Source organism: Leuresthes tenuis, unplaced genomic scaffold, assembly GCF_036924035.1.
Source record: "Leuresthes tenuis unplaced genomic scaffold, fLeuTen1.0.hap1 SCAF_16, whole genome shotgun sequence".
Lineage (NCBI taxonomy): Eukaryota > Metazoa > Chordata > Actinopteri > Atheriniformes > Atherinopsidae > Leuresthes > Leuresthes tenuis.
The window spans coordinates 21831058-21858968 of NW_027325370.1; the positions used below are offsets into that span (position 1 = coordinate 21831058).

Below are 27911 nucleotides of genomic sequence, written 5' to 3' on the forward strand. Positions count from 1 at the left end.
CACTCTTATTGAAGATTCATTCACACATACAGTTTCATTTTCAAATTGTCTGCTTGCCATTTGAAATGAGTTTGAAAAATAAACTCCTGTAAAATCAACAACAAAAAGTCTTGGGAAAACAGAAATCCTTACATCAAGAAGTGATGAAATCAAGAAGTGCTATGTTGCCACGGATACGGTGCTTCACATTTGCCATGGAAACTTAAATGGCATCATTGCTAAATATGGTACTGAAAAAAAAATCTTAGAAGCATGAGTTCCCTCCAGCACCATTCTCACTCTGGACCTTTAATCTTGATATTACCTTTTATTTCTTGAGATCTTCAATTTCTAAATATGTTATAACTAAGTTATTACATAATGTTTCATAAATGCTATAAATAATATCTAGTTGGTCACAATAATGCCTCTTTATGTACATAGATGGTGCGCTTTGCTAGTATTGTGGGTAATGTAGTTGTCAGGTGCTGATGAGGAAGAAGAAAGCGTGGAATTTGAATTAAAAAAAGCTACATTAAAGATTCACGCCGTCTGTTGATAGAAAATCTTGAACAAAAACTTTACTCTTGCAAACAGAGCAAAGTTGACAATTGGCTCCCTACCACAACTTAATGCAACTGATCCTCCTCCCTCCATTAGTCTTTCAGAGCGACTGGGTGTCGTATTTAATCAAATTTATTTCTCTTTCAGTAATCGATTGCTCAGCATGTATAACGTAATAAGACAATGCAAAAAAAAAAAAAACATAAATATTTGAAAGTTTTACCCTAAAAATGTTTATTACATATCTGACTTTCAGTTCTCTGAACTAACTCAATTGTACTGCTTGGATTCCAAATGTCGGGATAAGTACTGAATCTCACAAATACAGATTATATCTCCTCACAGCTGTTCCTGTTTTGACACTTCTAAAGTGTAAACATCCCTCATACTGTTCAGAGCAAAAACAGTATTTGACTGATCCCTGAAAATCTAACTTTATATTTATTCGCAAACACTAAGACTCAAAGTTCAATCAATGACTCCAATGTCTATTTGCTTTAAATTTGGATAAATAAGCAAGAAAGGAAACCTTGCAAAGCATTAACTTTTGACACCATTTTATTAACAATCGTTGATTACAGAAATCACAGGAAGGTCAAGAGATGAGCTCTGTATAGAGCGACTGATTGGCAAAGTCAGCGGGCCTCTCTTGTGGGTGAGGCATGGCTGGACTCCCGCTGAGGCCAACATGGGGGTTGGCAGCGCTCAGGAAGTAAAAAGGCACATGAGTAATTCTTCCACTGGACCAACACTGCAAACAGAGACAGAAACATAACTCTGGAGCAGGTAGATAACCTTAGGAGAAGCCATTCTTTTATCAGGGTTAGGGCGATTAAATCTAAAATGAGGTTCAACGACATGAAAGAAATTTGCAAGAGTGGATTTACAGATAAAAGTCAACTTAAAAATAATGCTGAGTTAATAGTCTGAAGTTGATAATCAAACTTCACCATATGTATTATGTGACTGACAGTAACTTCTGAGACCTCTGAGGCTGTATAGATGTTATCAGTGGTTAAAGGCACTACATTACTTCCTAAAACATAATAACATAAAAAATACGTTATGAAGTGTGAGACTGACCACAGTGAGAAGAGCCCCGTGCCGGAAATTTGGGTGGAACTGCATGAGTCTCGGCTCCACGCCTGGTTCCCCTTGAACAAAACCACTAAACAGGGAAGAATATTCAGCACATGCAGATCGGATTTTAACTCATGAACTCCGCCAAAAATTAAAAAAAAAAAAAAAAAAAGCATGAAAACGATCCGAACAACAAACCATGGCAAAAGCTCGAAGATGGGGTTAGCTCTGGTCTTGAACACAGCGATGACTGCTGGCCGGTTTGCTGCTTGTGGATCACCTGAGAAGACGGATGAGACTGAAATTAACCCCTTTAACTTAAATGCTGACGGGCTTCAAATGGGGCGAACAGAAGAAATGAGAGACCTTTAAGAAGCACTGCGAGTCTCTCCCCTCTTGGATCCCAGGCTAAAGACTGAATCTCTCCACCAACACTGGAAGAAAGAAAACTCGCATAAAAACATTTTTATCCCGTCTCTGGCCCTTTGTCAGCGTTTGAATGAACCTCTGTTATTGATACAGTTAGGCTAAAAGTCGGCCAAAAAGCCATTTGCTCAGGCGCTCTTACATGATGTCTCCGTCTGGTGTGTTAAAGGTCGTCTCCGATAGGTCGGCCACGACAGCGGCCGCCTGTGGCCCCTTCGACGTGCTTGTAGTTACGCCTGTCGGATACAATGACATCCCACATCATTTATCCATTTATCTTATTTACTCTACACACAAATTCAGAGCAGTTACGACACTGTAATAACTCGAACTCGAGAGAAGAAAATGAATTTAATTTATGCCATGCCCGAGTTTCTTTAGAAGTTCTACTAGCGACAGCTAACCTGGTGTGCCAGTGAAGGTCAGAGCGTAGATGACCGTCTCCCCCTGAACAGTGAAGAGCAGTCGACTCCCGTCGGGACTCCACCCGCCAGACTGACCCACGGAGTCAAACACATGAGTCAGAGAATATTTGGTCACTTAACAGAGGGATAACTTCAAACAAGGTGACAAGTTTTCACCTGGCAGCGCCCTTTCAAACATGGCCAACGCTCACAGGTCCACATCCTGGTCTCCCAAACCCTGAAGAAAGAGATCTTAGTTTCACATCTACATTTAAAAGCTTTCTATATTAATCTTATATCAGTATCTTAACTATGCTGCTGATTCTTCAAGTATTGCTAAACATTCCTGAAACTTAGGCAGGTCTCTATTAAAACACAGCAAGTGGCCAATCACTTGGTTTCACACAGACAGATAACAACAGAGGTCTTTACTTAAAATGTGATGTAGTAGCTCTAAAAAGAAGGTTAGAAACTTCTGATCTCTGCCGTTTTTGCCAAACCTGAACAGGGCAGATGGAGTGGAGGCCAGGACATGGCTGCCATCCGGGGACCAGGACAGGTAGGTGACACCGCCTCCCCCAACACGCTGAAGCGGTACGCAGCTCTCCGCGGCAACATCCCAAACCTGAAAGACGAGTTTATCTTAAAAGGTACGAAGACAAAAAAAGGCAGAGTTCCAGTCTTTGTGCATCAAGCTGAATCGAACCATCATTGCCGTGTCCACTGGCGAGGCCGACACCAGGAGAGATCCGCTAGGAGACCAGGCGATGGATGTGACGGGGGAGTGACCGGGGTGGGCCAAAACTTGAGCACAACTGGACGAAGGCCTGGACGGGTCGACGAGAAGAGCATACAGTGAAGCAAAAATTTAACTGTTACGAAATACAATTCTGTGGCCAGCAGGGATAAAAGGGATGTGAGAGATGGCTTTAACTACAAAGAACACAGCTTTAGCTACCTCTGTTATTACAGACCCTCATGGAAAATAAATAGGCTCCATTAGATTGCAGCCTGCATGCCCCCAGAATGAATAAGCAGTGAGGAGTACCAGCAGCAGCGTATGCTGCATTTAGAATGTTTTCATCACTGCCAGACACCCCTTCAGAGAGGGAACTTACGCTGATCCAGCAGAATGCAGCATACGTTACCAGCTTTTCTCTTAATACAATAATACAAAAAGAAATGTGTGTTTGGTAGATCAACAGCTTCTGTTGTCCAGGTAGTCTGAAGAAGCAGTGGACAGGTGTGGCAAAGGGCTGTGTGACAACAAGTTTAAGCAGAAACAGCCTTTTACAGACACTCATATAAACTTTTAATCTGGGAATTGTTTTTTTAGTCAATGAGTTGATGCAGCAACAGCCCTCTTCAGCTGCAATCAGACTATACTGAGACATGACATCATTGACAGGAGACTAAAATGAAATACAGGGTTACAAATGTTTCTCTTTCTCTGTGTTTGAACACTGTAGGAAACATTTTGGATAAAGTACATACACCAGTCGGCAAAATGCCCAACATGGGTGCAGTCATTATTGTACAATTAAATGTGGAAACATTACACATATCTTATACTTTGTTTTGCTGAAACTGATACATATCGCTGAAACACTGTATGAAAAAACAGAATCCTGTATTGTCACTACAATCCCACTTTTAGTTTTAAAAGTTCTACCGTTTACATCTGACAAGAATGAAACGTAACAGACTTTATTAATGACATTCAAACTTCTTCTTTTTTCCTTTCTTTAGAATGTTTTTTAATGTTTTAATGTTTTTTAAGGCCCCGTAGACATCCTGAATATAGAACGCACCTGGTTGACAGCGAGCAGGGGTCAACGTGCCACACAAGCAAACAGTTCTGACAGGCAACCGCCAGGGCAGACGCACACAGCGGCTTCCACTGCACGGCTGCGACACTCTTCTGTAGACGGTGCTTCAGGGTGGGCGTTGTAGCGCTGAGGGAGGACAAAAGGAGACGGAGCAGTGACAATACCACCACAGAATCCCGGAGAGGTCAAAGAACAACACTGCTGTATGTCTGTTGTGGAGACACGCAGCGTTGCTGAGATTCAGACCATAGGGTCTTTGTTGCATCATGTACTTGCACAGTGTGCGACTGTTTTCACGAGGAGTGAAAGCACCGCCAGTCGTGTTGCACTGTAAAACTTTATGTTGATCGCATCAGATTTAGATGAAAACCGTGCAGTCAAAGTTTAACTGTGTTACTGAACACCACAACCTGCAAAGGTGGCACTTTCGAAAGAGAAATATAAACCTTACAGTACAGTAATGTTACCTTCTGGGGTTGTAGATCTTGATGGAGTCGTCTAACAAAGCTACGGCAAATTTATCAGTGTGTGGATGCCAGGCGAAGGCTCGCACCACACAGTCGGACCTGATGACACAGGAGGGATCACAGCACCGAGAGATCAATTACAAATGGATAAAACAAAAAGACTTCAGCAAATCTAGCTACACAAAATGATGCGAAGCTTTAACTGGCAATTATGTTCATTTCCATTAATCTAACAACAAATCACCTGAGTAATTGTCTGGCAAATAAAACATGTCTCTATAAAACTATAGCTCAAAACCTGAGTAAATGGCTTCTGATCTTCACTTTGAATACATTTTAAAGCAATAACTGTCAAAAAAAAACACAGTAATACATCATTCTGTCTGCACTTACCAGTTCAGCACTTGTGAAAACTCTGCGATCATGTCCTCACTGCTCAGCTATGAAAAACAAACAGGTAATGCACACTTTATCTGAACGCAATAAGCCCTTTTGTGATCAAATGTATACAAAACCTACAGTGAGATGAGGAAACAGGGAGCCGTGGAAGGAGGAGACCCATCGGAGCAACGCCAGGATACAACCAGAGCTCACCGACAGCCACTTCGGCACTGCAAGAGTCACAGGAGAGTTGATGTGTTTGCACCTCGCTCAATGCACAGGGACAGAGAGTTCAGATCCTAACGCAACATGTGAAATTTCCGTGCGTCACGTACCCTCTGTATGCGAGGTGGTAATTTCATCGAGCAGTCCTGTGAACCCGCCATCCCGCCTGGAAGACAAAGAGAGAAACTCAATACATTAGCTTTGTCAGTGATAGACTTACAAACTACTGGAATACTGAAATAAGCTGCTGGCTATGTCGTGTTGTGTTTGAGGCAACATATAAGGCAAAACTTGTCTGGAAGGCTGCAGTGATTTGCATGACTGAGGTCCAACTGTTCCACTCCATTAAGCTTCAGAGCAGTTCTGTTTGGTGTACATTTTGAAACTGACTGACAGCATGTCTATTCTAAAGGTTAAAAACCAGTTACACTGTTATCTTTGATCTTTTATATGAAACTTCATGACATTGAGTAAATGCTACTAAAATATATGATCGGTGCTTTTTTTCAAAGTATGTACTCGCGTGTTTAAAGAGAGCTTTGGGTTCAGTGTTGTTCTTAATAACATTTCAACACGAACCCAGAGAAGATGAGGGATCAATGCACAAACTATTGCTGTTGAGCCACGTATTATACGGGAAGCTGAGACAGATACTTCATGGAAATGAGCTAACATCTTCAGCTGTAAACTTTTGCTGTTAACAGTCATCTTGTTTGAGGGTCACGACACCAGAACAAATACTCCCAGTTAATAGGAGGACATTTTTGAATGTGACACAGTGCAGTACACTAACATTCAGTTTGACCCAAACAGAATAGTAAAGTTACTGACATCGACAAAAACTAAAAAATTTAAAGTTTTAGAATCATCATCATCATCATGGCCAAGCTGTTGGATTGGATCAAATCAAAGTTTGCAGGTGTGCCCAATGAAGCGGCCCGAGAGTGCAGGTATCACACCAAACTAACAATACAAGAAGTCTACAGAACACAAAGACCTACATATGAAATAAAACTACTGAATGTAATACTATAACTGATAAAAAAGTATGAAAGACAATTTGGGAAAAGTATGCAATTATTCAACATCTGCAACAACACCAGCCGGCCACATAACATAATCCCTCTGAGGGGATTGTACAGAATCTATTAAGCTATTTCAGGCTGTGTATGTGTAACATTTGTACGGAATAGAATGGAGTGGAGTGGAGTTTTGTGACTTTGCAAGCTCCAAGGACTTAATGGAAGATCTGTTTTATGTGTTCGTCTTAGCTAATTCAACCACATGATTATTTAGATGGGTGCAGTTTGTGGTATTGTTGATCTGTCCTTAAGTACACTAACTCATGTCTGACCAATCTACTCTAATGAAGGGAGGCTTAAAAACAGAAGCACTTCTCAGTGTAATGCCATGCAGATCTGAGCGCTCTATAACTTCTTGTGTGACTGTTGATCGTGTGTCAGTTTTATTCGTTGTCCTACCATGCCGCTGCACTCCTCATCCACAGTGTTTCAGAGTGGTCCAGGAAAGCTGCTTTACTGCTGCTTTCTGTCCGACTGTGGAGCTTCAAAGACTCTCTGGGAAAATGCAGACTCAGAGGACTGGAGTCCTGCACAAAACACACAACAAAACATACTTCAACCAGACAAATGCGCGACGCTGACGTGATGCTCAGGGTTAAATGTGGCAGTGCGACTCTAAAATCCTTCCATGACCACCATGAACGATAAAATTAACAACTGGCCCAAGTAGAAACGCGATCGCTTGTGAGTGACATGTGCAAGACATTCTGGAAAAAGAAACACAACAACTGTGACGCAGACCTGTTTGAGTCGCTCTTCACTGTTGTTTCCTGACAGCAGCTCGTTGTTGGACTCGCACAGAGTGGTCTGTCCGGAGGGCAGCGGAGGGGGAAACAACGCCAGAGAGCACATCTTCCCCACGGTCAAACCCTGCGTTCAGAACCTGGAGATACGTCATGGACCCATCAGGTAATGTTAAACAGACAGAGGTTTTCTGTTTCCAACAGCGTTACGCGGACAGTGAACAAGCTGTAAAGCCGTCTAGTTAGCTAGCTAACTATTAAAGTGGGATAACAAGCCTGCTTTTGCTAGCTTTTTCTGTTTTGTTTTGTTTAACTGTTTAGCTTTCGCGGCAATAAGGACAACGTCTTATATACCATGGACCTTACCTTGTACCGTGTCCTCTACACTACACTGTGCTTAATTATTATTCGGTGGGTCTCTAAAAATAAAGTAACACACGCCACGCTACGTTGTTTTGACTCAGTTCTTTACATTTAGTCAATGAATCCCGCCGTGTGGTCTACGGGACAACGGAGGGACAAAAAGAACAGAGATGTTCTACAACCCACTAGGTGAACAAACCTTGACGTGCTGCCCCCCTCAGGTCACAGTGCGACATTGCCGGCAGACTGTGGCAAGCAGGAGTTCAAAATACAACACAGCAACATGAGACAAGCACAAACATTATCACAAGAGAATGAAATGTTTCCCTTCACAGACAAAGTAGATGAAAACAGAACCAAAACCAAACTATTTCAGAGAGAAAACAAACCAGAAAATATGAAGTTTAACAACACAAAGTAACAGAAACTTTTCCAGTTAAATCGAGAATCATTACAAACCAAATTAGTCATTTTTTTTACAATGCTGAAAATAGTAGAAAATGACAATTTCTTAATAAAAAAATATCTAGAAATAAAAAATCTACCTAGCTAAGGAAACCAACAGATTACATCAAAACTTCTCTTAAATTGAATTCCCTGTCCTGAGTCTGCAGGAAGCGACAGTGTAGAGGAAAACTCCCTTTTAAGAGGAGTAAACCCCCAGCACCATCTGCCTCGACCAGAACGGAGTAGAAGGGACAAGGAAGAGGGGTCAACAATCACCATAACACAAGGTAAGGAATTCCTGCTGAGACAGAGAAACACAAGTTAATGCGAAAAAATGCACAATGTACATTACATGTACACCATGGGAGGTCTCTCAGCTGCAAAGACCTATAGCAGCAGGATGTTCAGGGTCTGCCTAACTTTGTCAAAAAGGAGCGTTTTAAGCCTGATCTTGAAATTAAAGAGGGGATTTTGTATTTATAATAATTTTGTATCGTGGAAAGGTGATGCTGTGTGTTATGTTTCTTAAAATGTTGAACGTGAAGTGTCGCGGCTTTTCTGTTTCCTACACGTTTTCTTATTGTTAAATGCTGAAAAATGTGAACTACTGTCTTGTGCCACATTCTTTTAAATGTTTAGTGAAACGGTTTTGTGTGCCACCAAGAGGAGAAAAAAACGTGTTGTGTCACGTGTTGCAAAACTAGTCTTTCCAACGCGCATAACTTTTGTCAAGAAGACAATTAAGATCCATCGTGTTATTACAAGAAGTTAATGATGCAGGATTTTTGTTCTTTTTGGGAGAGCAAAAGTCGCCGTCAGTTAAACACGGGAATCCTGGGCGGGCAGAGATCCAGTGCGTCTTGCTCAAGGACACATCAGCAGCAACAGACGCAGAACTGGCGCTCATCCTGCTGCTCCGGAACCACCCGTTGAAGCTCAAACACAGAAATCACTGAATGACATGCGTTCATGTTGACACATTTTGCGAATGAAAATGATGGATGTGTTGATGGAGAGCAGTCTTCCATATGCGTTTACAGAAGGGGGGTGGGGGTGGGTGGAGGCAGCGCCCTCTCGCGGCGCAACTCACCTTTCCGTGACGTCAATTCAGCACTGGGTAGGAGAAAGCTCCCCCCCCCCCCCCCAAAAAAAAAAAAAAAAAAAAAACCCAGCGCGCCTCACGTTGCATGGGTCCCCGGTTATTGATAACACATTTTACCCGATGGGATCTATCCCAGTAACGTGAAACTCGTGGATACGGGCGCTGGAAATGCGAGAGGCACCTCTGAGCGAAGAAAAACAACGATTAGCTCGTTAACACGAACAAGCAGAAAGCCGAGCCCACCCCTTCACTTGACAACGCGACATCAACCAGGCAGAAAGGTATGGGAATGTCATGCTATCCAGTTAAATGCTGATTGAATAAGAAATCGGGCATCACAGGACGTTCGGGCAGGATGCCGTTGCTTGGTGCGGTGGCTTCATGCCCCTCACACTGCACCACTGAACTGATGCTGCCAAGAAGCCAATCATCGTCGATGAATGCTACAAAATCATATTTGTGCAGTGAGAAAGCGCACGTTACGAAATATTTGTGTTGATGCCAACGCTGAGTAAATGTACAGACGCTGCGGCAGTTTCACTTGGCATGGACCATAGTAGGTACCATCGGGCTTGCAATTCATGCACGTCGGCTATGATGCTACTGAGTGTCATCATCACATCCTCGGTTATTTAAAGATTGATCTTCCTGTGTGTGTGTGTGTGTGTGTGTACTCCTCCTTCGCACAGGCCTGGTAGATGTTTATTGCCCATTTTTCCACGCTCTCATTTTGCTTCTTGTGCAGTGGTGCAGTACAAGACACTGAGCTGGTGGACGATGTGTGAATTGGGTACATGTGCTCTCTCCCTCTCACACACGCATGCACGCACGGACTTACGTATACATCCACACTGAGGCGGTTATGCAATTCGTCACATTCTTTATTATACACAAAGCGCTTCACTTGATGCATGACGGTCCGCATATGGGAGCCTCTTGGCTGTGATCCTGTCATACACTGATGCTGCTAAGAGGGACAGTTAAGAAGCAGGTGACAAGTCGGTTCTGTGGACTGTGCAACCTCCTCTGGTAGATTCATTCATAAAGCCCATTTCCACTCTGGATGATGGCTCCACTGGGCCGTCTGGTTTTCCCATTCACAGACACAGAGTCGAGGCTTTACTACATGATTCAGACAGAATTTGGTCGTGGAAATGAACTGACTGAGTGGATAAACTGGCTCAGTGCCCAACTCACATCACGACTCCACTGTTGTGGTGTTTTGCATTGCCTGAATGGAAGAAAGTTAGTATGTACTCTGGAAGTAAGTTGAGGGTAAAGGAAATGTTAGTTTAAGCACTGGACAGCTCCATAATGCAATGATGGTCACATTTGTGGAGCTGTCCAGTTCTGAAAATAACCCACAAGTTAGGATCTGGAAATGTATCAACACGCACCTGGTTCTAATGCATTTGCGATCGTGAATCTTCTCCTTTAGGCTTTCTTCTCATCTGTCCATCCTCCATCCACCCTAACCTGCTGTGTTGGGGAAACCCCTGATGAGTGGGACCTGTATCCATGAGCCCCGTGCCCCTTCCCCCTCCCTGTCAGGCTTTAGTACCCCCATCTCAGAACCCCCCTATCGAAGACTCGATGGAGACACCCCTGCCTGCACCCCAGAAACAGACCTGACCCCAACACAGTGTGTCCTCCGAAACGTACTGTCCATTGACACTGGCGGACAGGGGGCGCCGGGCGGCAGCAGCCCCACTCCCAGTGATGGACCCTCAGGACACTTTGACAACAGCGTGCTGAAACTACATGAACATGAGGCCTGCCAGTTTGCCGGCGGTGCAGAGGCAGGACACAGTCCGGAGGCTGGCGCTGTTCGGAGCCAAGCAGAGAACATTAGACTACAATCAGGAAGTGGAGGTTTTTTGGAGGGACTGTTTGGCTGCCTAAAACCAGTCTGGACCATGATTGGAAAGGCCTACTCCACTGAACATAAACACAACCAAGAAGGTATGTTGCACCTCTGTGCTATCTGATTGTAATGTGTTTGGAAGGAGAGTTCAGACTTTAACATAGTTGTTAGTTGTTCACCACATAAGATTATTGTGCTGTCTTCCTTAATAGAGCACCACAGAAGATGAATATTTGAAGCTTCATCTTCACACTGGTGGAACGAGTTTAAGTCCTACTTTTAAATTGATCCTTAAATAGAAGTACAGAGGAGTATAAGCAATTATTCAGCTCCAAGTGTCTGCTTTTTTGTGAAATATAGGATAATTTGAGATGGATGTCAAACAGTTATTTTAATAAATCAACTCAAACCACTGCCAAAAAGGCTCGTAATTGCTGTTTTAACCTTCAACAAAGTATTGATATGTTTCTTGTTAAGTCCTAATCGAAAAAAGTAACTGGCTGTGGGTTAAATGTAGGAAAAAAAACTTAAGTACAAAGGCCTGAAATGCAGAGGAGCTGAAATATAAAGTTGCAGGAAATGAACGCCTTGTACTCAAGAACACCACTTGAATAAGTCTGCTTTGTTACTTCAAAAACTCCTTTCACTGCTCACTGACTGACACCTTGTCCAGCTGGCAGCCTGTCTGTTTTTTTCTCTCTCAGCCAGCATCATCAGCTACGCTGAGTTTTCACGGCTGGGGGGGGGGGCATCATGTGCATTTGCCTTCGCTGCTGCAGCTCTCAAGAGATGCCGACCCTTCATGAAGCTCATGAAGAATTGATCTGCCTGTCTCTTTTATTCTGTGATGCTCGTCCGTCTTTAGTGACCATGCCTTCACAGTTATTTAAGCAATGCCAGTGTGACAGATGACAGACAGATTAGACTATCAGTGGATTCTTGTTTCTTCTCCAGTTTTTCTTTTAGCTCTGGATATAAATGAAATGAACTGCTTGATAAGTGCCAGCATACCATTTGCGTGATCATGGCAGGTGCTTTGTATGATGCAGTTGTAGGCCCCAAATTTGCTCGGACAACCCCTTTAATCCTTTAATGTTGACACTGGGATGCTGTCTGATGTGTCATAGATATCAACCAAATTATTACCGTGAAAAAGCCACTAAGAAACCATTTCTTGCTTTTACATTTAATCATCAATGTTTGTTTTGTTGGTCTGAGTTTAGAGTCCTGGGAGGTTCCTTTTGAGGAAATTTCTGACTTGCAGTGGGTGGGCAGCGGGGCGCAAGGGGCCGTCTTCCTCGGAAAGTTCCACGGAGAGGAGGTGGCCGTAAAGAAAGTGCGGGACATCAAAGAGACCGAGATCAAACATCTCCGTAAACTCAAGCATCCCAACATCATTACTTTCAAGTGAGGAACTTATCACTGATATTTTACTGTGACAAACTTACAGTCACGCAACTCTGACTGTGCTTCCCTTTTTCTGTTCACCAGTGTTCTGCCATCTGACTGCCTTGCTTTTTTCCAGGGGTGTGTGCACCCAGGCTCCCTGTTACTGTATCCTGATGGAATATTGCGCCCAAGGCCAGCTGTATGAGGTGCTGAGGGCGGGCCGTAAAATCACTCCTTCCCTCCTGGTTGAGTGGGCCATGGGCATTGCAGGCGGCATGAACTACTTACACCTCCATAAAATCATCCACCGAGACCTCAAGTCCCCAAAGTAAGACTCAGAGCAGTCAGCCTGGTGACAGCTTCTTTCCGCACAAGAACTGCAATTTCACGACTTGGTCTTTATTATGTACTATATGTGTAATCTCACCTTCCCCAGCATGCTGATCACACATGACGACCTGGTTAAAATCTCTGACTTTGGCACTTCGAAGGAGCTCAGTGACAAGAGCACGAAGATGTCGTTTGCTGGCACTGTAGCCTGGATGGCTCCTGAAGTCATTCGGAATGAACCAGTGTCAGAAAAAGTGGATATCTGGTGAGCCTGATGATCATTCACATACATCTGATTCTTGATCCAGTGTGGCAGTTTAGCAGTTGTCTGTAATATAATGCATTACAGAGAAAGTGGACTGTGATTTGATAGTTATGATTCAGAAATTTCTCTCAGGTATTTGAAGTTGTACTTACTGATGCTTTCTAAGTCTGAATTTCCTTGTTGTGATTTGTATAAATCTAATTTCCTCTTCTCTCACTTTTGTTGAAAGTAACTTGAAACCCGTTGAAACTGTCTGAACAAATAAAGCTTTGATTATCTTAAAGGTCCTTTGGTGTGGTACTGTGGGAGATGCTAACTGGGGAGATCCCTTACAAAGATGTAGACTCATCTGCTATCATCTGGGGAGTGGGAAACAACAGCCTACAGCTGCCCATACCTGAGAGCTGCCCAGATGGCTTCAAAATCCTCCTCAGACAGTGCTGGTGAGCAGTGCCTGGAAATGGACAGTTGGAATGAGGATATGAAAGCAGATGAAAGTATTAGAGCTGATGGCTGAGTGAAGTTGCATGGGGAGGTGTTAGTCTTTGGTTTAAAGACTTTATTGATTTTACAGTGCATGGTGAATGTACACAGCTGTGTTTCCCATCTTGGATTTGCAGGAACTGTAAGCCCAGAAATAGGCCCTCTTTTCGTCAGATCCTTCTTCATCTGGATATAGCATCAGCTGATGTACTATCCACTCCACAAGAGACATACTTCAAGTCTCAGGTATGGGTAACTTTTTTTGGTTGTGTTTACCTTGAAATCAATGTTTTGGGCTTTGGGCATGGTCAAAATTTCTGTTTACATTTCTGAGTTTAAGGGTTGTCTGATCCTCAGAAGGAATAAGGTTAAAAATGAAACAGCCTCCTTGATATCTTAAACGAGATCAGTGTATCATTTGGAGTTTTTTTTTTTTTTTTAAAAACCATGCAAAAGAATGGGCACCCCAAGATATCTGAGTTTCAGATAGCTTATGTCAAGATGTCAGACCATGTTTAGCTTCCACTGGCCATGGCTTTTTCACAATTACCTTTTAGGTCAGGTGATACAAATACTCTAAGTCTTGTTCCATTGATAAGCAGCCATGGGTTCATGTGCACATCTGCTTACAACTCTGCAAAGTAAAATTAATTAAACTCCCAAAAAATGCAATAACTCTGAAACAATAATGACAAAATCCAGCCTTAGAAGTTTGCAAATGAGCACCTGAACAAGCATGTTGGAAACAGGTCCTCTGAAATGATGAAGATAAAACAGAACATCTCTCTAGATGCACAGCAGAGAGGTGGATTAATCATATTAATCATATGTTGGGCTTGTGTTGTAGCCTGTGTGACTGACAGAAAATAAAAACAAACCCACAATGGACTACCTCAAGAGGTGCATAAGTTAAAGGTTTTTGCCACTGCCCTCAAAACTAAATATCCTCAAAAAGTATGTGGATAATCAATAAAAGAGCAGTGCATACAGGAATCTCACAGAACTAAAAGCATTTTGCATTACCTGAATATAAGATATAAGATATATTTTCCAATTTTTTTTTCTGCAGCTGTTAAGTAAATGTACTTTGTCATTTGAAAAACTATGGTGGAGCTTCATTATTTCTACTGTTTTGCACACCACTGTATGTCAATATACACAACCAGAGAAATACATCAAAGAAATCAGTCAAATTAAATGCCATGCAAAAGAGAACTGCTTTTTAAGTCAGTTGGTAAGAGCTGGTTAACAGAAATGTGCGCTCAACAGGCTGAATGGCGGGAGGAGGTGAAACAGCACTTTGAGAAGATTAAATCTGAAGGCACTTGTATTCACCGACTTGATGAGGAACTGATCAACCGACGCAGAGAGGAGCTCAGGTTTGTTCCTCGTTGTCGACCTCAGGTATATTGTTGATGTATACTCCAGGCATCATGCTATGCCAGATCATTGGTAATCAACAGATCCTTGTAATTGTATGTTGTATTGTAAGTGTGTATGCATGACCCCACTTCCCTTTGTCCCTCCTCTTGTTGCCTCTCCTTTATCTGCCTCTGTGAGTGAAATAAGTGCCTTTAGTGTACATCTGTTGCAAAGGATCTGGATTCTCTCAGGCAGATACACAATGACATAAGCACCCTCTTTTGTTTGCAGACATGCTTTGGACATTCGTGAACACTATGAGAGGAAACTGGAGAGGGCTAATAACCTTTATATGGAGCTGAGTGCTGTCATGCTGCAGTTAGAGCTCAAAGAGAAAGAGTTGCAAAGGTACTTTTGAATCCACGAAAAAAATGTACCTTATAAATGAATTGGCCACGGCACATGTACATGCACACTTTGATGTAATTTGTTATTTCTTTTCAGGAGAGAGCAGTCTTTGGATAAAAAGTATCCAGGTTTATTCAAGCATCACAGCTCAAGACAGAGCAGCTCCTCCAACTCCATGGACAAACTCATGAAAAAGAGAAATGTGCCACAGAAACTGCCCTCCGGAAAGAGGTGTGAGATCTCATTTCAGTGGGTATTTGATAAAAGATTGATACTAAAATGGATAAATGAATATTCATCAGGCTTGCATAAGTGTAGTTGTTGACTAATCCCTCCCACTCTTTTAGGCCAGACATCCTTAAGTCTGAGGTCATCATTCCCAAAATGGATTCTTCCGTAATGCAAGTCACTATCCCAGCCTGCCCAAACAGAAGCTCCACTTCTCCTAGCCGGTCTCGGAGAGTAAAGACCCGCCATCGCAAGACAGGTAAGGGCAGCAGTGGGGACCTGGCTGGACTTAAAGCTAATCAGTCCTCCCCTAACAGGGACACTACTGCCCAGGCTAACAGTTCTACCACCAACACCTCCAAGCAGCTTTTGGAGCCCTCTGCAGCCCTGCGAGGCCTCAGCCACGAGCAGCAGCAGAGGCAGTTCTCCTCCTCCAGCCCAGACCTCATCTGCACCACACTCGAGGCAGACGGCCAACGAAAAGGGGAGTCATCAGTAAGTGGGCTCGAGAGAGGGGGGAGCCTCAGCGCCTCTGCTGGTTTAGGGGGGTCAGAGGGAGGGGTGGCCGGTCTGGATGATCTCACAGAAACTCCTCCACGCAGCGACACTCCCAGCGAGGATGCTGCGTCATTCCCGTTCTCCAGCAGTCCAGACTCACCGTGTGGGAGGGGAGCGGGAGCAGGAAGGGGATCCCTGGGGTCTCGTCGCCTTTCTCACGATGGGGAGGACAAAGAGGATGGAGCTGGTGCTGTGAGGTTACCGCGGGGGGCGTCAGGGGGAATTGGGAGTCAGCATCTCACACCTTCAGCCATTCTGTACAGGGCAGCTATCACACGCAAACAGGTACAGATCTGGATATTTGTTCATGTTCCTCACTATCCTTCTGACGGGCCTTTGAACATTTTCACTTGTGCATTTTTTTCTGCTTCTGATTACAGAGGCGTGGAGTGTCATCCGAAGAGGAGGAGGGTGAAGTTGACAGCGAGGTTGAGTTACCACGGAGACGGTGAGTAACTTGCTGTCCTTCGTCACTGGAAAATTCCCTTAAGCCATCTTTCCTCTCTGACAGTTTGCAGATTTGTTTTGAGAACTAAGAAATCTTTTTTCGGCTTGCATCATTCTCACAGTTTTCTTTCTTTTTAAATCTCACCAGACGTCCGACCAGCATTACCAAGTGCCAGTCGGTGTCTACGTTCAGTTCAGAGAACCTGTCGGTATCAGACGGCGAGGAGGGCCACACAACTGACCACTCTCACAGCGGGACACCCGACGTGGTCAGCACCAACACCGACGACAGGTTGGACGACCGCAGTGACGATCTTCTCTCTCAGGGATCGGAGATCCCGGCGGACAACACTGATCCTGCGCAGGCTTCTGATGGCCTGTCAGAGAAGGACGGAGCACTGGGGCAGGGGAAAGCTCAGCTGGACGCCGGGCAGAATCCTAATGAGGTAAAGAAGGAAAAAAAGTTATCACGTTGGGGCCTGCTGCCACATGACAGATGTGTATGAGTCCTCTGATTGTTTTGTTAAAATTCAGTAACTGCTTAAGGTCCCTAATATACAGTTATCCATCATCTCAGAAAAAAAATAGAATATTGATGTAGGTCTATTTCCCAAAACCATGTCCCTCCAGATTCATCTGATGAGATTTCAAAGGGGCCTGACCCCCAGGTTTAGCAACCAAATAACAAAACTGTCAAACTATATCTAGAACAGAGAAACTATTCACTATAAATCTTTACCTGCTGCAGGGAGGTTTACTGGAACTACTTTTTTTTTTACTGCAGAGTGTACTAAAGTATTATTATGCTTAATAATAGGACTCCACAATATTAGGAAAAAATGCATTGAAATTAGTGATTTTGAAAGATTGAATGGGCTGCATTTGTTGTAGGAGAAGAGGCTCTTTGAATAAAAGAAAAATCTTTTTTAAAAGCCGAAAATGTTTTTTTTTATTGCAAAGACTTTTTCTTATGCAAACCATTTCTTGAGTTTAACAACTCTTCAAGTGGTTTTAGCAAAGCTAAGAAAGAAAAAAAAGCAGGCAAGTCTTTCTTTGGTGAAGAATCAGCTTATTTTAGAACAGTGGATGAGTTACTGTGACACCATTGCATTCATTTAATAGTTTTCAGTCAATGAAGGCTGAAGTCAGTGATTCAACACAACAGGAGAGTATTTGCAGTGGATGTCAGTCAGATCTGGCTTTTTACTGCTTTGCACTTGCGATAAAGAGCTTTGTGGTGCCACTTTAAAATGTCCAAACGAATGATTTATATCATCTTTTGTTGTGGAAACATTTTTGAAAGGCCCTGCCAACAATTCTGGAAAGCACTGCCAAAAAAGCATCAGTTTTTTTACTTACATGATATTCTCTGCATCTCATTTGAGTTTTCCTTTTGTATCAAGCAGCAAAAAAGGTGCAGCGTGATGTGTTGGAGATAATTTGCCCTTTTTGAGATTGCACATCCTGCTTTGTGACCATGCCCCATCCTTGTGTCATGATTTTGGACATTGACTCAATATATAGTGTTATTTTGCAGTACGGTACAGGCATTTGTAATGGACTGCTTTTACATTGCTCTGTTGTTGCTTTTACTTGAGTGCCCTCAACTACTTCCTGAAAAGAAAAAAAAACAACAAAAATAAATTCCTCTCCGCTATGGCTCACACCTCTTCTCACTTGCTATTCTATCTTTAGAGTCGGGCTTTGTGTGACGATTCTGACTGCGACAGCGCTGAGCTGGATCAGTCAGGTAGTGGAGAGCCGAGCCGTCCCCCCAGTGCTGGAGCGTGGGTGCCACCGTCTCAGCCCTATCAGGGGTCTCCACAGGCGCCCCACACGGGACCTCCGTAGTTCACTGGACACAAGCAAAGACCTCCAGCTACCCTTCAATGAGCAACCATTACAAGCGGACACCAATCTGTCAGTGCAGTACATTACTGTTACCATGAGGGATCACACTTACCACACCACTCAGACTATGACAAGTCGACTTATGGAGTCTCATAAGTTAGTTGACGGGCAGAACTGCATCAGATGACATAGGACATTTGTCATAACCTGACATCAAATATTTTGGCAGCTTGTGACATCAGATAAATGACATTTATGTTAAGTAGGGTTTTCTTAGGCAAAATAGTTACCACGGTAACCCTAGCCACTGGTCCAGTTCAGCAAAAACCCCTCCTCAGATGCACACGCACGCACAAAAAGATGATACACTCTTAGTCCTTTAAACACTTTAATCCTCACTCTGGAGCATCCTCCACGATACTCCACACACTAATGCATTAAATACTAATGAATAATAATGTAAATATCCATGACATACCACATGAGAAATATCTAACTTTATTTTATTTGTAAGATAAAATGTAAAACTTAACGGTATGCAGCCTTGTGAACAAATGCATGACTACATGTTTATAATTTATGGTTCGAATGTGTCCGTTTTATATTTTGTGAAAGTTTACACTTTTTTAATCCTGAAAGTATTAGTTCCCTTATTATTTTTTCTATTTTCCTTTTTGTTCATAAATGTCAGCACTTAAAGGAAAAAACAAAAACAAAAAAGAAGCTAAATGGAATGAAAATCACATCAAAACATTGATCATGATGCATAAATAGGGATCTCAGTAGATAATATATTATTTTTTTTAACCCTGTTACTACTGAGTTTCACACATGCGCGCACGTTTGACACGTGTGAGGTTTTTATCGAGTCTAGCAAAGCTTTGACAAGATGGGAGACTTTTGGACTCACTCAAAATGAGCCTTTGCCATTTTATATTCCCTCGGCTGACTAGTTTATTCGGTGCAGTGTACAAAATGTTTTATTTTCCTGTACAGGAACAGAAGATACAGTTCAAAATAATATAGGCATCTGTCTGCTGTTTCAACACCTTTGCAAAACAATTTAATTCAAATGAAAAAAGCAAAACAAATCTAGCATTATAACCTTTATGATGGTGACATTCATGGTAGGACTGTTACACTAAAGTACATTAACGTAGGCAAGTTGTGCCAAATAAATTGGCAACTTATTGTTTAGTGGTATTGCTGTGCCAGGTCTTCAAAATGCTGGCTTAAGAAAAAGTTATGGTCGTCCTCAAGCATGTACCAAAAACATGAACGTAGATATCATCTTTTGCTTCAACAATTTAAGCATCAAAGTGTTTTTTTTCGCAAAAGCACTCCAACACTTTAGCATTGCATCGTTACTCATTGACCAATGTTAAGACTCATTGTGGAATATTAAGATTAGGTCACAATTTATTTTACATAAGCAAGGATATCTCTTTATTTATCCCGTAGATTTCCCTCCGATGTAAAAACCCCGGCACCTCCATTCTGCAGAATGTGACTCGACCGCCAACAGTAGCAAATATGAATCAGGTGCGCTATGCTAGCTGCTAATGTAGCCTCCAGTTTCTTGTCTTGGTTAAAATTGTGATCAAATGTGGAAAACCTGTTCGGTCTCCATCTTGTGCATCCAAGATATGTAGAGTTCAACAATGCAACACGGCAAAAGTAGTGAGTTTGAACATTTCATTCGATGCAAAATATGGATAGCAAAGAGCTTCCTTGGAATGAAGAACACTCCAAAGTCAGAGTGTTTCCCCCTTGATGAAGGCAGCATTAAGCCACGAAGCAGTACTTCTGCTTTGTTAAAACTATATAAACAGTGATGTGTGGAACTGGTAGTGGTGGCATTTTTTGTAATGAACCAAAAGGCCTCCTTATGACGTTGGCAGGCTTCTTAAAAACCTCATTCGACTTTTACCCTTTAAATGACTGCAGGAGTAGCCAGATAAAGAGTCGTGCACTTCTCTGTGGTGGTTACAAGTAGAACTGTAAGTATCCTTTGGGTTTAAATATCCGTTTTGTTTTTATACAGCATTGCACATTGTACTTGTAACATAGGAGTTATATCAAAAAGCTAAATATTATGAGCAACAATAAATAATGTTATTGGTTAAAAACAGACGTGTGAAGTTTGTTTCAAGAAGATGGGCCACGGTTTAAGCTACAGTTTGTGCTGTCGCTGCGTCACCTGAGACGAGTGAACGAGAAATAAATGATTATTTTCAAAGACTTTGAGCATGTCCAAAATGTTCCGGTGTCATTTCTTTACGTGTCCTTCGACCAGAACGAGCACGGTCTAACAGATACTGATGATTAGGTGCTTGGAAAGAACACGAGAGCCACAGGGGGTGTGTTTAAGCATTTCACATCTTTTATTTCTGTATTTCTTTTCTTCAACAATTGCACCCAGATCTACAATAGTTTGAAAACGTGCACAAAAAACGTGAGTTTCTTCATCCTGCAAAGAATAATAAAAATAAAATCTGACCCAGGCAAAAAAGGATAGCAGGAAACTAGTGTTAATTCTATAATTCTCCTTCTAGTTAATCATAATTTAATACCTCAGCATAATATACTTATAAAGACCAATACGTCTTGTAGTTTTTGCCCCTTGCAGCATTCCCCCAGCCCTGCAGTTAAAAAAAATATTTTCTCTATTTAAAACAAACATTTCAATGTTATCATCACTATGGTCTTAGTAATTTCTGAGAAAAGAAAATATTTTCCTCTCATTCAGGTCCCCCCCACCCGTGCCCCTCCCCCCTCCTGGGGACCAAGGCCCACCCACCCTTATCAGAATCCAATACACAACAATGCTCAAAAGTCCTGATCGACAAATAAAACGGATGGAAACACAGGAATGACACAAAACAATTACTCAGCAAGTTAGAGGTTGAGACATGATGTAGCTTAAAAATCATCATTTGAACCCGCACTAAAGAAGAGATAAATCACCTTCCGACTTCAAAGTTTTTTCCTGCATACGTCCTCAGCTCCTTTGCGCCCACCGAAACCCGTTAAAACCTACAATGCCTCGTCCAGGAAGTACAGCTTCAAATAGTAAATGGCAAATATCAATGAATTTTACTTGTACAAGGAACCGAGTATTAAATAAAAAATAAATAGATATTTAAAAAGGAGGGAAAGAACAGTCCATCTATAATGTTATTGTGTGGTTTGGTTGTTTTTTTTTTCAGAATTTTTACATTTTCTAAGAAAAATCTGACATAAGAAAAACATTATTTATGCCTTTTCAGATTTTTCTAAAACGCTTAACCTACAGTATATCAAGAAGATCATACAGATATACAGCAAAATAAGAGGTGTGGGGGGGTAAAAATAAAATACAACCGAGGAGAGTCTTTGAAAACTATATGCAAAGGGAATTTAAAAACATAATAAATAAATATAATACCATTATCATGGAGATGGTGTAATTACAACTCTGTAGGTGTCTAAACAAGGCAGGAGAAAACAGTGAGTTTCGAGTACTTGGTTTTTGCATTAAGTTCAATAAAGGACCTCTTGGTAAAAAGTAGGGGGAGGGGGTTACATTAGGTGCTGATGAGGATCCGCCATGTCAGTTGGCTGCAAGTCCAGTAGCTTCAGAGGACAGCCTGAGCAGAAAACAAAGACACTTTAGACCTGCTGTGTGATTGTTCTTACTGCACCGCTTCAAACAAAGTGATAAAAAGAAGATGCACACTGAAGTAAAACATGGAGGTAAAATAAATAACAGTCTCAAACAACAAGACAAGGCACTGTTAATTCACCTGGAGCTATGTGAGGAAATGAGATTTAAATTCTAGTCAAATGAGTTTCACAGTTGGAAGCAGGAGTGTAAGAATGCATTTACTGTCGGATTTACAGCACAAACCGAGCTTTGATGCATTTATATTTCCAGGTGCCCAATAAGTGACCGTTTAGAGTCAATCAAGTAACGGCAGACTGACATGAAAAAGCCTTTAATACACCAAGACTATTTGTCAAAAGAGACCATCCTGGTCTTCTAATTTGCCATTATAAATGAGGCAATGTATCCTTATCTCTGTTTTAAGGTCATTGACAACCACTAGCTTGTTAAGTGCACATGTAAAGTAGACGTAACCTCCATAAACTCAGATTGAAGTAAAGGAAGGACATGCCCGAGAAGGCAAACAGGCTTAAAACGCAGCTTTTAGCCTGTCCACCTGCTGCTGTGCGATGAACATGCTGCACTGGCACAGAGCTTCTTTTCTTACCGGGCATTGATCAGGTACTCGGCCAAGCTGATACTGGCGTGGGAGCCGGTGATGGTGACCTGTCTGTCAGTGGAGCCCTCCACTGGGTTGGCGATCTTGATCTGAGCCCCTGACATCTGACGGATCTCATTGATCTTTGCGCCCTGACGGCCGATGATGCAGCCGATCAGCTGCAAAGTAAGTAGAACAATCAGAGTGATGCTTTCAATGGCACAGAGGAAAATAAACAGGTTCTAAAAGCATTTTAGAAAAGAAAAACAGGGAAGGGGATAAAAGCGGCTTACATCATTTGGAATGGTCAGCTCATGAGAGCCAGTTTGTGCAGAGGCATCCATCCCAGCTTAAGGAGCAAAAAGGAAACTCCCATTAGTGTGAATATTGCACGTATAACAATCACATCCCTCCTTTGACGACATCTACCTACCCTGGAAGCCCTGGTTGCTGTGTGCAATGGGGAAAGGGCTCTGCTGCATTGCCAGCTGGTGAAGTTTGGTGAGCTGTTTGAAGCAATGACGGGCAGGAGAACAAACGTGTGGAGAAAGACAGAAATGCGTTAGGAGGAGAGAAAGAAAACATACCTTAGCCTGAAATTTTTATTCCCCTTTTGCAAGTGGTTACAGTGATGATGAGCGGAAATACTGAAATGGAACATGGGACCTGTGATTTAACCTGAACTTAAACACAAAACAAAAAACTCTTTGTAAAGACTTTTAGTCTGTAATTTTGGGATTTCTTTTCAATGAGTGTGTATCTGGAAGTGATGACTGGAAAACAAACAAACAGAGGGATGAAATAAGAGGGTGGCATGGCTTCCCAGGACCGAAGTTGCAAATATATTGGATCACTTACAGAGGGCCCTTCACTTACATCAGGCTGTGGAATGGCGTGCTGCCCTTGGACAGCGTATGCCTGCAAGGAGAGAACAGCACTTAGGAGGGAGTGGCAGTGTCACACACAGCATCCTCCAATATCCACCAGTCCCCTGCCCTTGATGTGCCACAAGAACAAGACTACACAGAAACACCAGCTCCAAGAGAACGACAAACTCCTCTGACCACTTCACCCAAACAAGAACTTTAGTTGTTTACCTGACCACCTGCAAAGATGACAGGAGAGCCTGAGGGTTTGGGTCTGTACGGGATGGTCACTCCTTTTGGTGGAGACTAAAAGCAGAAACATCGGCTGTTGACTTTTGACGTTCACTTTTAATCATCGAGAGTAGCAGCAGCAACAGAGAATTTCCAAAAACGGAACGGGACTGAGTCGTGGCATCGTTTGTACCTCAAGCATGACGACGCAGATCTGCTTCACGCACTCGATGATGGACTGTGGGGTCCCTGCAACGGTGATGGCACGTTCTGTTGAATTGGGCAGCATGTCCCCTGCTACTTGTACCTGAGCTCCTGCCGACTACAGAGAGGTAACCGGCACACATCAGCTATGGCACGTCAAGGATAAAATGCAAAGAATGATTTATTTATCCATTTATTTCACAAGGAGGCAGACAACCCACCTCTCGGATCTCTTTGATCTTACAGCCGCCCTTGCCGATGAGTGAGCCGCACTGGCTGGCAGGCACAACGAGGCGCATGGTGACTGGCGGTTTGCTGGTGGCTGTACTGTTAGTCATTGAGGTGCTGATGTCCTGAAGGTAAAGTGGCACAACGAGAGAACATTTGAAAATCGGTTGCGTTCATGGTGCGGTTTTTTTCGGCAACGATGCAGCGAGCGGCTCTCACCTCCTCCAGTTTCTCAATGATCATGGAGAAGGCTTTAAAAATGGAGGTGGTGGGCCCCGCGAGGGTTATGATCCTCTCCGGGCAGTTCCCCTCCGAGATGTTGATGCGAGCACCACTCTGCACAGATAGAGGAAGGACAACAGGACATGCCCCTGTGCAGTCAAAGGATGCGCGAGTCGGCTGCACTGCAGCTACGGACATGTTGCTTCTAGTTTGGCCACATTAAAAAAAAAAAAGAAGAAGAGAGGAACGTACCTCCTCTCTCATCTTCTTCACCGACTCTCCTTTCTGTAGGAAACAACAAATATGCAATATTTATAAAAACACACCCGGGGACAAGCAGAAGATAGCATCGTTCCAGGAGCAGAAATCGCTTACCTTGCCAATGATACTTCCAACCTCCTACGGAGAGAAGGAAAAAAAGCATGTTAACATAGTACATGAATTGCCCGTTTCTTAAACTTTCAGCAACTAATTAACTTTGATTGACGGGCTCTTGGTTGTGATAACATAAAAAATGAAAAATAAAACACATTTGTTGCTGAGAAGCAGCACAGCAAAGTGGACCAGTTAGGGAAAAAAAAATTTGAAAAGGAAGGTTTGGTTGCTGGACTGGAGAGATGAGTCAATTTGTTCGTCCAATGCGAGCAACAGCAGAGAACGGACTCTATCAGATTCAGAGTAACGCCTGACTTCTTGCGTAGGAGTCCTCGCAGCCCTTCTGGCAGGCCCACCTGTTCCTCCCTTCCCACGACAAGAGGAGAGGGCAGCTGGGCCTTCACTCCCTTAACACACAAGAGATCACTCCCCGAGGCGGGAGAGTTTCTGCTGACTTCCCGTTCTCTGGTTTGACAGGACTCAGAGAGGGTTAGTTGTACCGCCAGAGTCCGCCTTTGAGCAGAGCTTTGCGAACCGCTCTCTCCCCAAAGCAGAAAAGACAGCGTCACCACGGGAAGAAATGGCTGGTTCCTAAGTCAGTAAGTCTCAACTTTGCATGTGTTAGTGTATTCAAGCACTGCCCCCTATTAGTCTTATTCTTCTTTAAAAACCTTTCAGTCGATTAGGGTTGTGGTTTGAGATACCACTCAAATCCAAACATGTGGAGTGAATGCAAACATGAAACACAGCAGGCGGTCACACTCACCTTCCCGTGCATGAGTAGCCTGATGGTTAAGGTGACATTAAGTCCTCCTTCAACCAGGCTTGAGTCCATTGCTGCAGCACAATCCACACACTACACTGGCCCACAAAGTGAGTTTTTGGTTAGCGGCTGTATGTCTGCAACATAGTTGGGGGAAAAAGATAGCGTCAGAGTCAAATGTGCTTATTGTAAAGTGTGAGAACATCTCAGAGTGAAACCGTGTTTACAAAAAAAAAAACTGCAGTCAGCGCAGATCAATGGAGTGCAGTTAACATTTGTAGAGACGAGCTTGCTGTACACTTAAGCAGCGTTTGCCTGCCACTTCCAAAGAATGAGGCGTTTCAGTTCAGTAATTCACATTAGACTGGCCCGAGTCCACTCATTCACGTTGGCACAATGACCCACTGTCTCCAAGGGGCCGTGTCTATTTCCTGGCACCAAAAAGCTGCGGCGACATAACTTCGAGCGCTCTTTTCGATGATTCTTTTGAAAGTCGCCCAAAACCTTTCTACATCCAGTGGTGCACTACTGTCGAGAGTGCATCGGTAGTAAAAATGGAGGACAAGCAATACAACGTAAACATCGCAAATCCCATTTTGCGGGTGAGCATCACAGCTAGTCACGCAACCATGATATGAAAGCTCAGTTAGCACAGCAACGCATCCATCGTAACTTCCAAAATTCCCCGCTAATGGCTTTAGAAATACGTTACATAAATTACTCAGTGAAATCGTCACATTTGGAAGATGTATTTAAGGCACAGCGGGTGATAACTAACTCCCGTGCAGCCATTCAGTTAAACACAGTTCGGTAATTTTCCATTCAGCGGGCTAGCATTAGCATCGTCCGATCCTGGAAATAGCCGTATCCCGCGGCCTACGGATCGCACTGAGTTATTCCCGTCCTACACTCTGAGAGGGAAAAAGGAGAGAGAGAGAGCGAGAGATACATCACGAAACCGAATTTCTGTAAGTCTTACCCGAACCGTCCCTTGAAGTGTGTTCAGGGGGTGGGTAGGGTGGCAAGGGTAGAAGGGGAGAGGTTCGGGAGGGAGTTTTGAAAGGATCCGGGGAAGAGGGAAGAGACACCGCTGTGTGATCGGACTCCACTCTTCTCTTCTGCTTAACACAAAAGACAAAACACATTCAACTTTGACCCCATCGCTGCCCCGCCCCTCCACTGGGTCATCCACGCCCACCAGGGGAGGGGGGTCACGCCCCCTCCCCACTATGAGCGTTTCTATCAAAACAACATAGACATCAGACTGCATAAGGAATTTTACAAATGAGTGCGATGAAAATGCTTGTTGGTGCAGGATGCTGAGGTTGTTCAGCTAATCCATGAACACACGTTACAATTCATTTTCATGTATTTGGCCGTATTTTGTACAGTGGCTTCATGAAAAATTCTGTTGTCTTTTTTTCCCTCTTTTGCTCAAACTACTACTACAACCACTACTCCTACTACGAATGATAATAACAACAACTATTATAATTTTTATTGCTATTAAAACATTAAAAAGAGACTAAAAATCAATAATCAAAGTATCCAAGGGTATTTGTTTATCAAGCTGAACCAAATCAGGATTCCATGATTCAATGTTGAAAGTTTTATTCTAAAGTATTACAAATATTCTAAATGCTTACAGAGCTAAAAGAGGTTTCAGTGGTTCGTGTGCTGCCCTGAAAACTTCCCAACGCCCCCACTGCAGTTGTGTATAAATCCAACAGATGGCACAATAGCACCAAGAGTTTGTGTCTCCAAGCTGCCTGCTTGCAAGACTTAAAGGGGAATTCCGGTATTTTTAAACCTAGACCTTATTTCTGGCATGAAATACATTTATCTACTCACCGAGAACAGTTTGGCGAAAGTCGGCGTCCTTCAGAAGCTATTTAGAAAACTCACGATCGGTGTATATCCATATAACGGAGTGAACAGGGCAGGGATGATACAGCCTCTAAATAAGGCATTATCTGTCTTTATTTCACCAATACTTTAAGACGAATGAATGAACGAACATGTACTATAGCTCTTTTAGCTCACAGGTGCTGTTATGTGGCTACTTGCGGCTATAGGAGAGCTAATGGAGGGAATTCTACACACACCTCTACTGGGACCACTTCATCCACACGCCCCCCTGGAGCACAGTTTATTTATTCCTTTCTCTGTGACAGTCGGCTAACTTCACACGGAGTTTGCTACTGCTAGTTTTGTGCAACATGACAGGATATTTATCAGATTTTGACAATGTAAACGACAACTTTGAGTAGGATGGACGTTCTTACCGGAGTGAATGAGCTGTGCTGCAGCCATGTGTGTGGATGAAGTGGTCCCAGTAGAGGTGTGTGTGGAATTCCCTCCATTAGCTCTCCTATAGCTGCAAGTAGCCACATAACAGTAGCTATGTGCTAATAGAGCTATAGTACACGTTCGTTCATTCATTCTTCTTAAAGTATTGGTGAAATAAAGACAGAGGCTGTATCGTCTCTGCCCTGTTCACT

At 43.0% G+C, this 27911-nt stretch overlaps 3 protein-coding genes across 7 annotated transcripts; 1 reads left to right on the forward strand and 2 right to left on the reverse strand.

The window, feature by feature from the left end:
• Window positions 1–1083: 1083 nt before the first annotated feature.
• Window positions 1084–7911, reverse strand: aaas (achalasia, adrenocortical insufficiency, alacrimia). 2 transcript variants are annotated; one of them, XM_072367075.1, is made up of 17 exons: window positions 7743–7911; window positions 7179–7320; window positions 6837–6964; window positions 5466–5521; window positions 5269–5360; window positions 5143–5189; window positions 4750–4848; window positions 4265–4408; window positions 3160–3280; window positions 2954–3078; window positions 2631–2691; window positions 2454–2544; window positions 2192–2285; window positions 1990–2057; window positions 1822–1903; window positions 1627–1711; window positions 1084–1294 (listed from the first exon to the last, which is right to left on the reverse strand). In XM_072367075.1, exons 2-17 carry the CDS (start codon window positions 7287–7289, stop codon window positions 1139–1141), a joined length of 1560 nt encoding a protein of 519 aa, XP_072223176.1. In that variant the 5' UTR covers window positions 7290–7320; window positions 7743–7911; the 3' UTR covers window positions 1084–1138. The 2 variants fall into 2 exon arrangements, with proteins under 2 accessions (XP_072223176.1, XP_072223175.1); XM_072367074.1 differs by lacking the exon at window positions 7743–7911 and adding an exon at window positions 7547–7701.
• Window positions 7912–8182: 271 nt separating this feature from the next.
• Window positions 8183–20509, forward strand: map3k12 (mitogen-activated protein kinase kinase kinase 12). 3 transcript variants are annotated; one of them, XM_072367072.1, is made up of 14 exons: window positions 8183–8277; window positions 10531–11054; window positions 12180–12363; window positions 12482–12673; window positions 12782–12940; window positions 13225–13383; window positions 13561–13669; window positions 14693–14802; window positions 15077–15193; window positions 15290–15442; window positions 15541–16264; window positions 16360–16427; window positions 16575–16872; window positions 18122–20509. In XM_072367072.1, the coding sequence occupies exons 2-14, from the start codon at window positions 10592–10594 to the stop codon at window positions 18275–18277; spliced, it is 2892 nt and encodes a 963-aa protein (XP_072223173.1). In that variant the 5' UTR covers window positions 8183–8277; window positions 10531–10591; the 3' UTR covers window positions 18278–20509. The 3 variants fall into 3 exon arrangements, with proteins under 3 accessions (XP_072223173.1, XP_072223172.1, XP_072223174.1); XM_072367071.1 differs by lacking the exon at window positions 8183–8277 and adding an exon at window positions 9160–9373; XM_072367073.1 differs by lacking the exon at window positions 8183–8277 and adding an exon at window positions 9160–9373 and having other exon boundaries at window positions 15290–15424.
• A 129-nt stretch (window positions 20510–20638) lies between these two features.
• Window positions 20639–26558, reverse strand: LOC140271338 (poly(rC)-binding protein 2-like). Of its 2 annotated transcripts, none has more exons than XM_072366507.1 (13): window positions 26390–26558; window positions 25414–25547; window positions 24648–24671; window positions 24525–24557; window positions 24270–24386; window positions 24044–24175; window positions 23812–23940; window positions 23619–23693; window positions 23398–23439; window positions 22955–23027; window positions 22815–22870; window positions 22531–22700; window positions 20639–21906 (listed from the first exon to the last, which is right to left on the reverse strand). In XM_072366507.1, the coding sequence occupies exons 2-13, from the start codon at window positions 25480–25482 to the stop codon at window positions 21870–21872; spliced, it is 957 nt and encodes a 318-aa protein (XP_072222608.1). In that variant the 5' UTR covers window positions 25483–25547; window positions 26390–26558; the 3' UTR covers window positions 20639–21869. The 2 variants fall into 2 exon arrangements, with proteins under 2 accessions (XP_072222608.1, XP_072222607.1); XM_072366506.1 differs by having other exon boundaries at window positions 23380–23439.
• Window positions 26559–27911: the final 1353 nt, after the last annotated feature.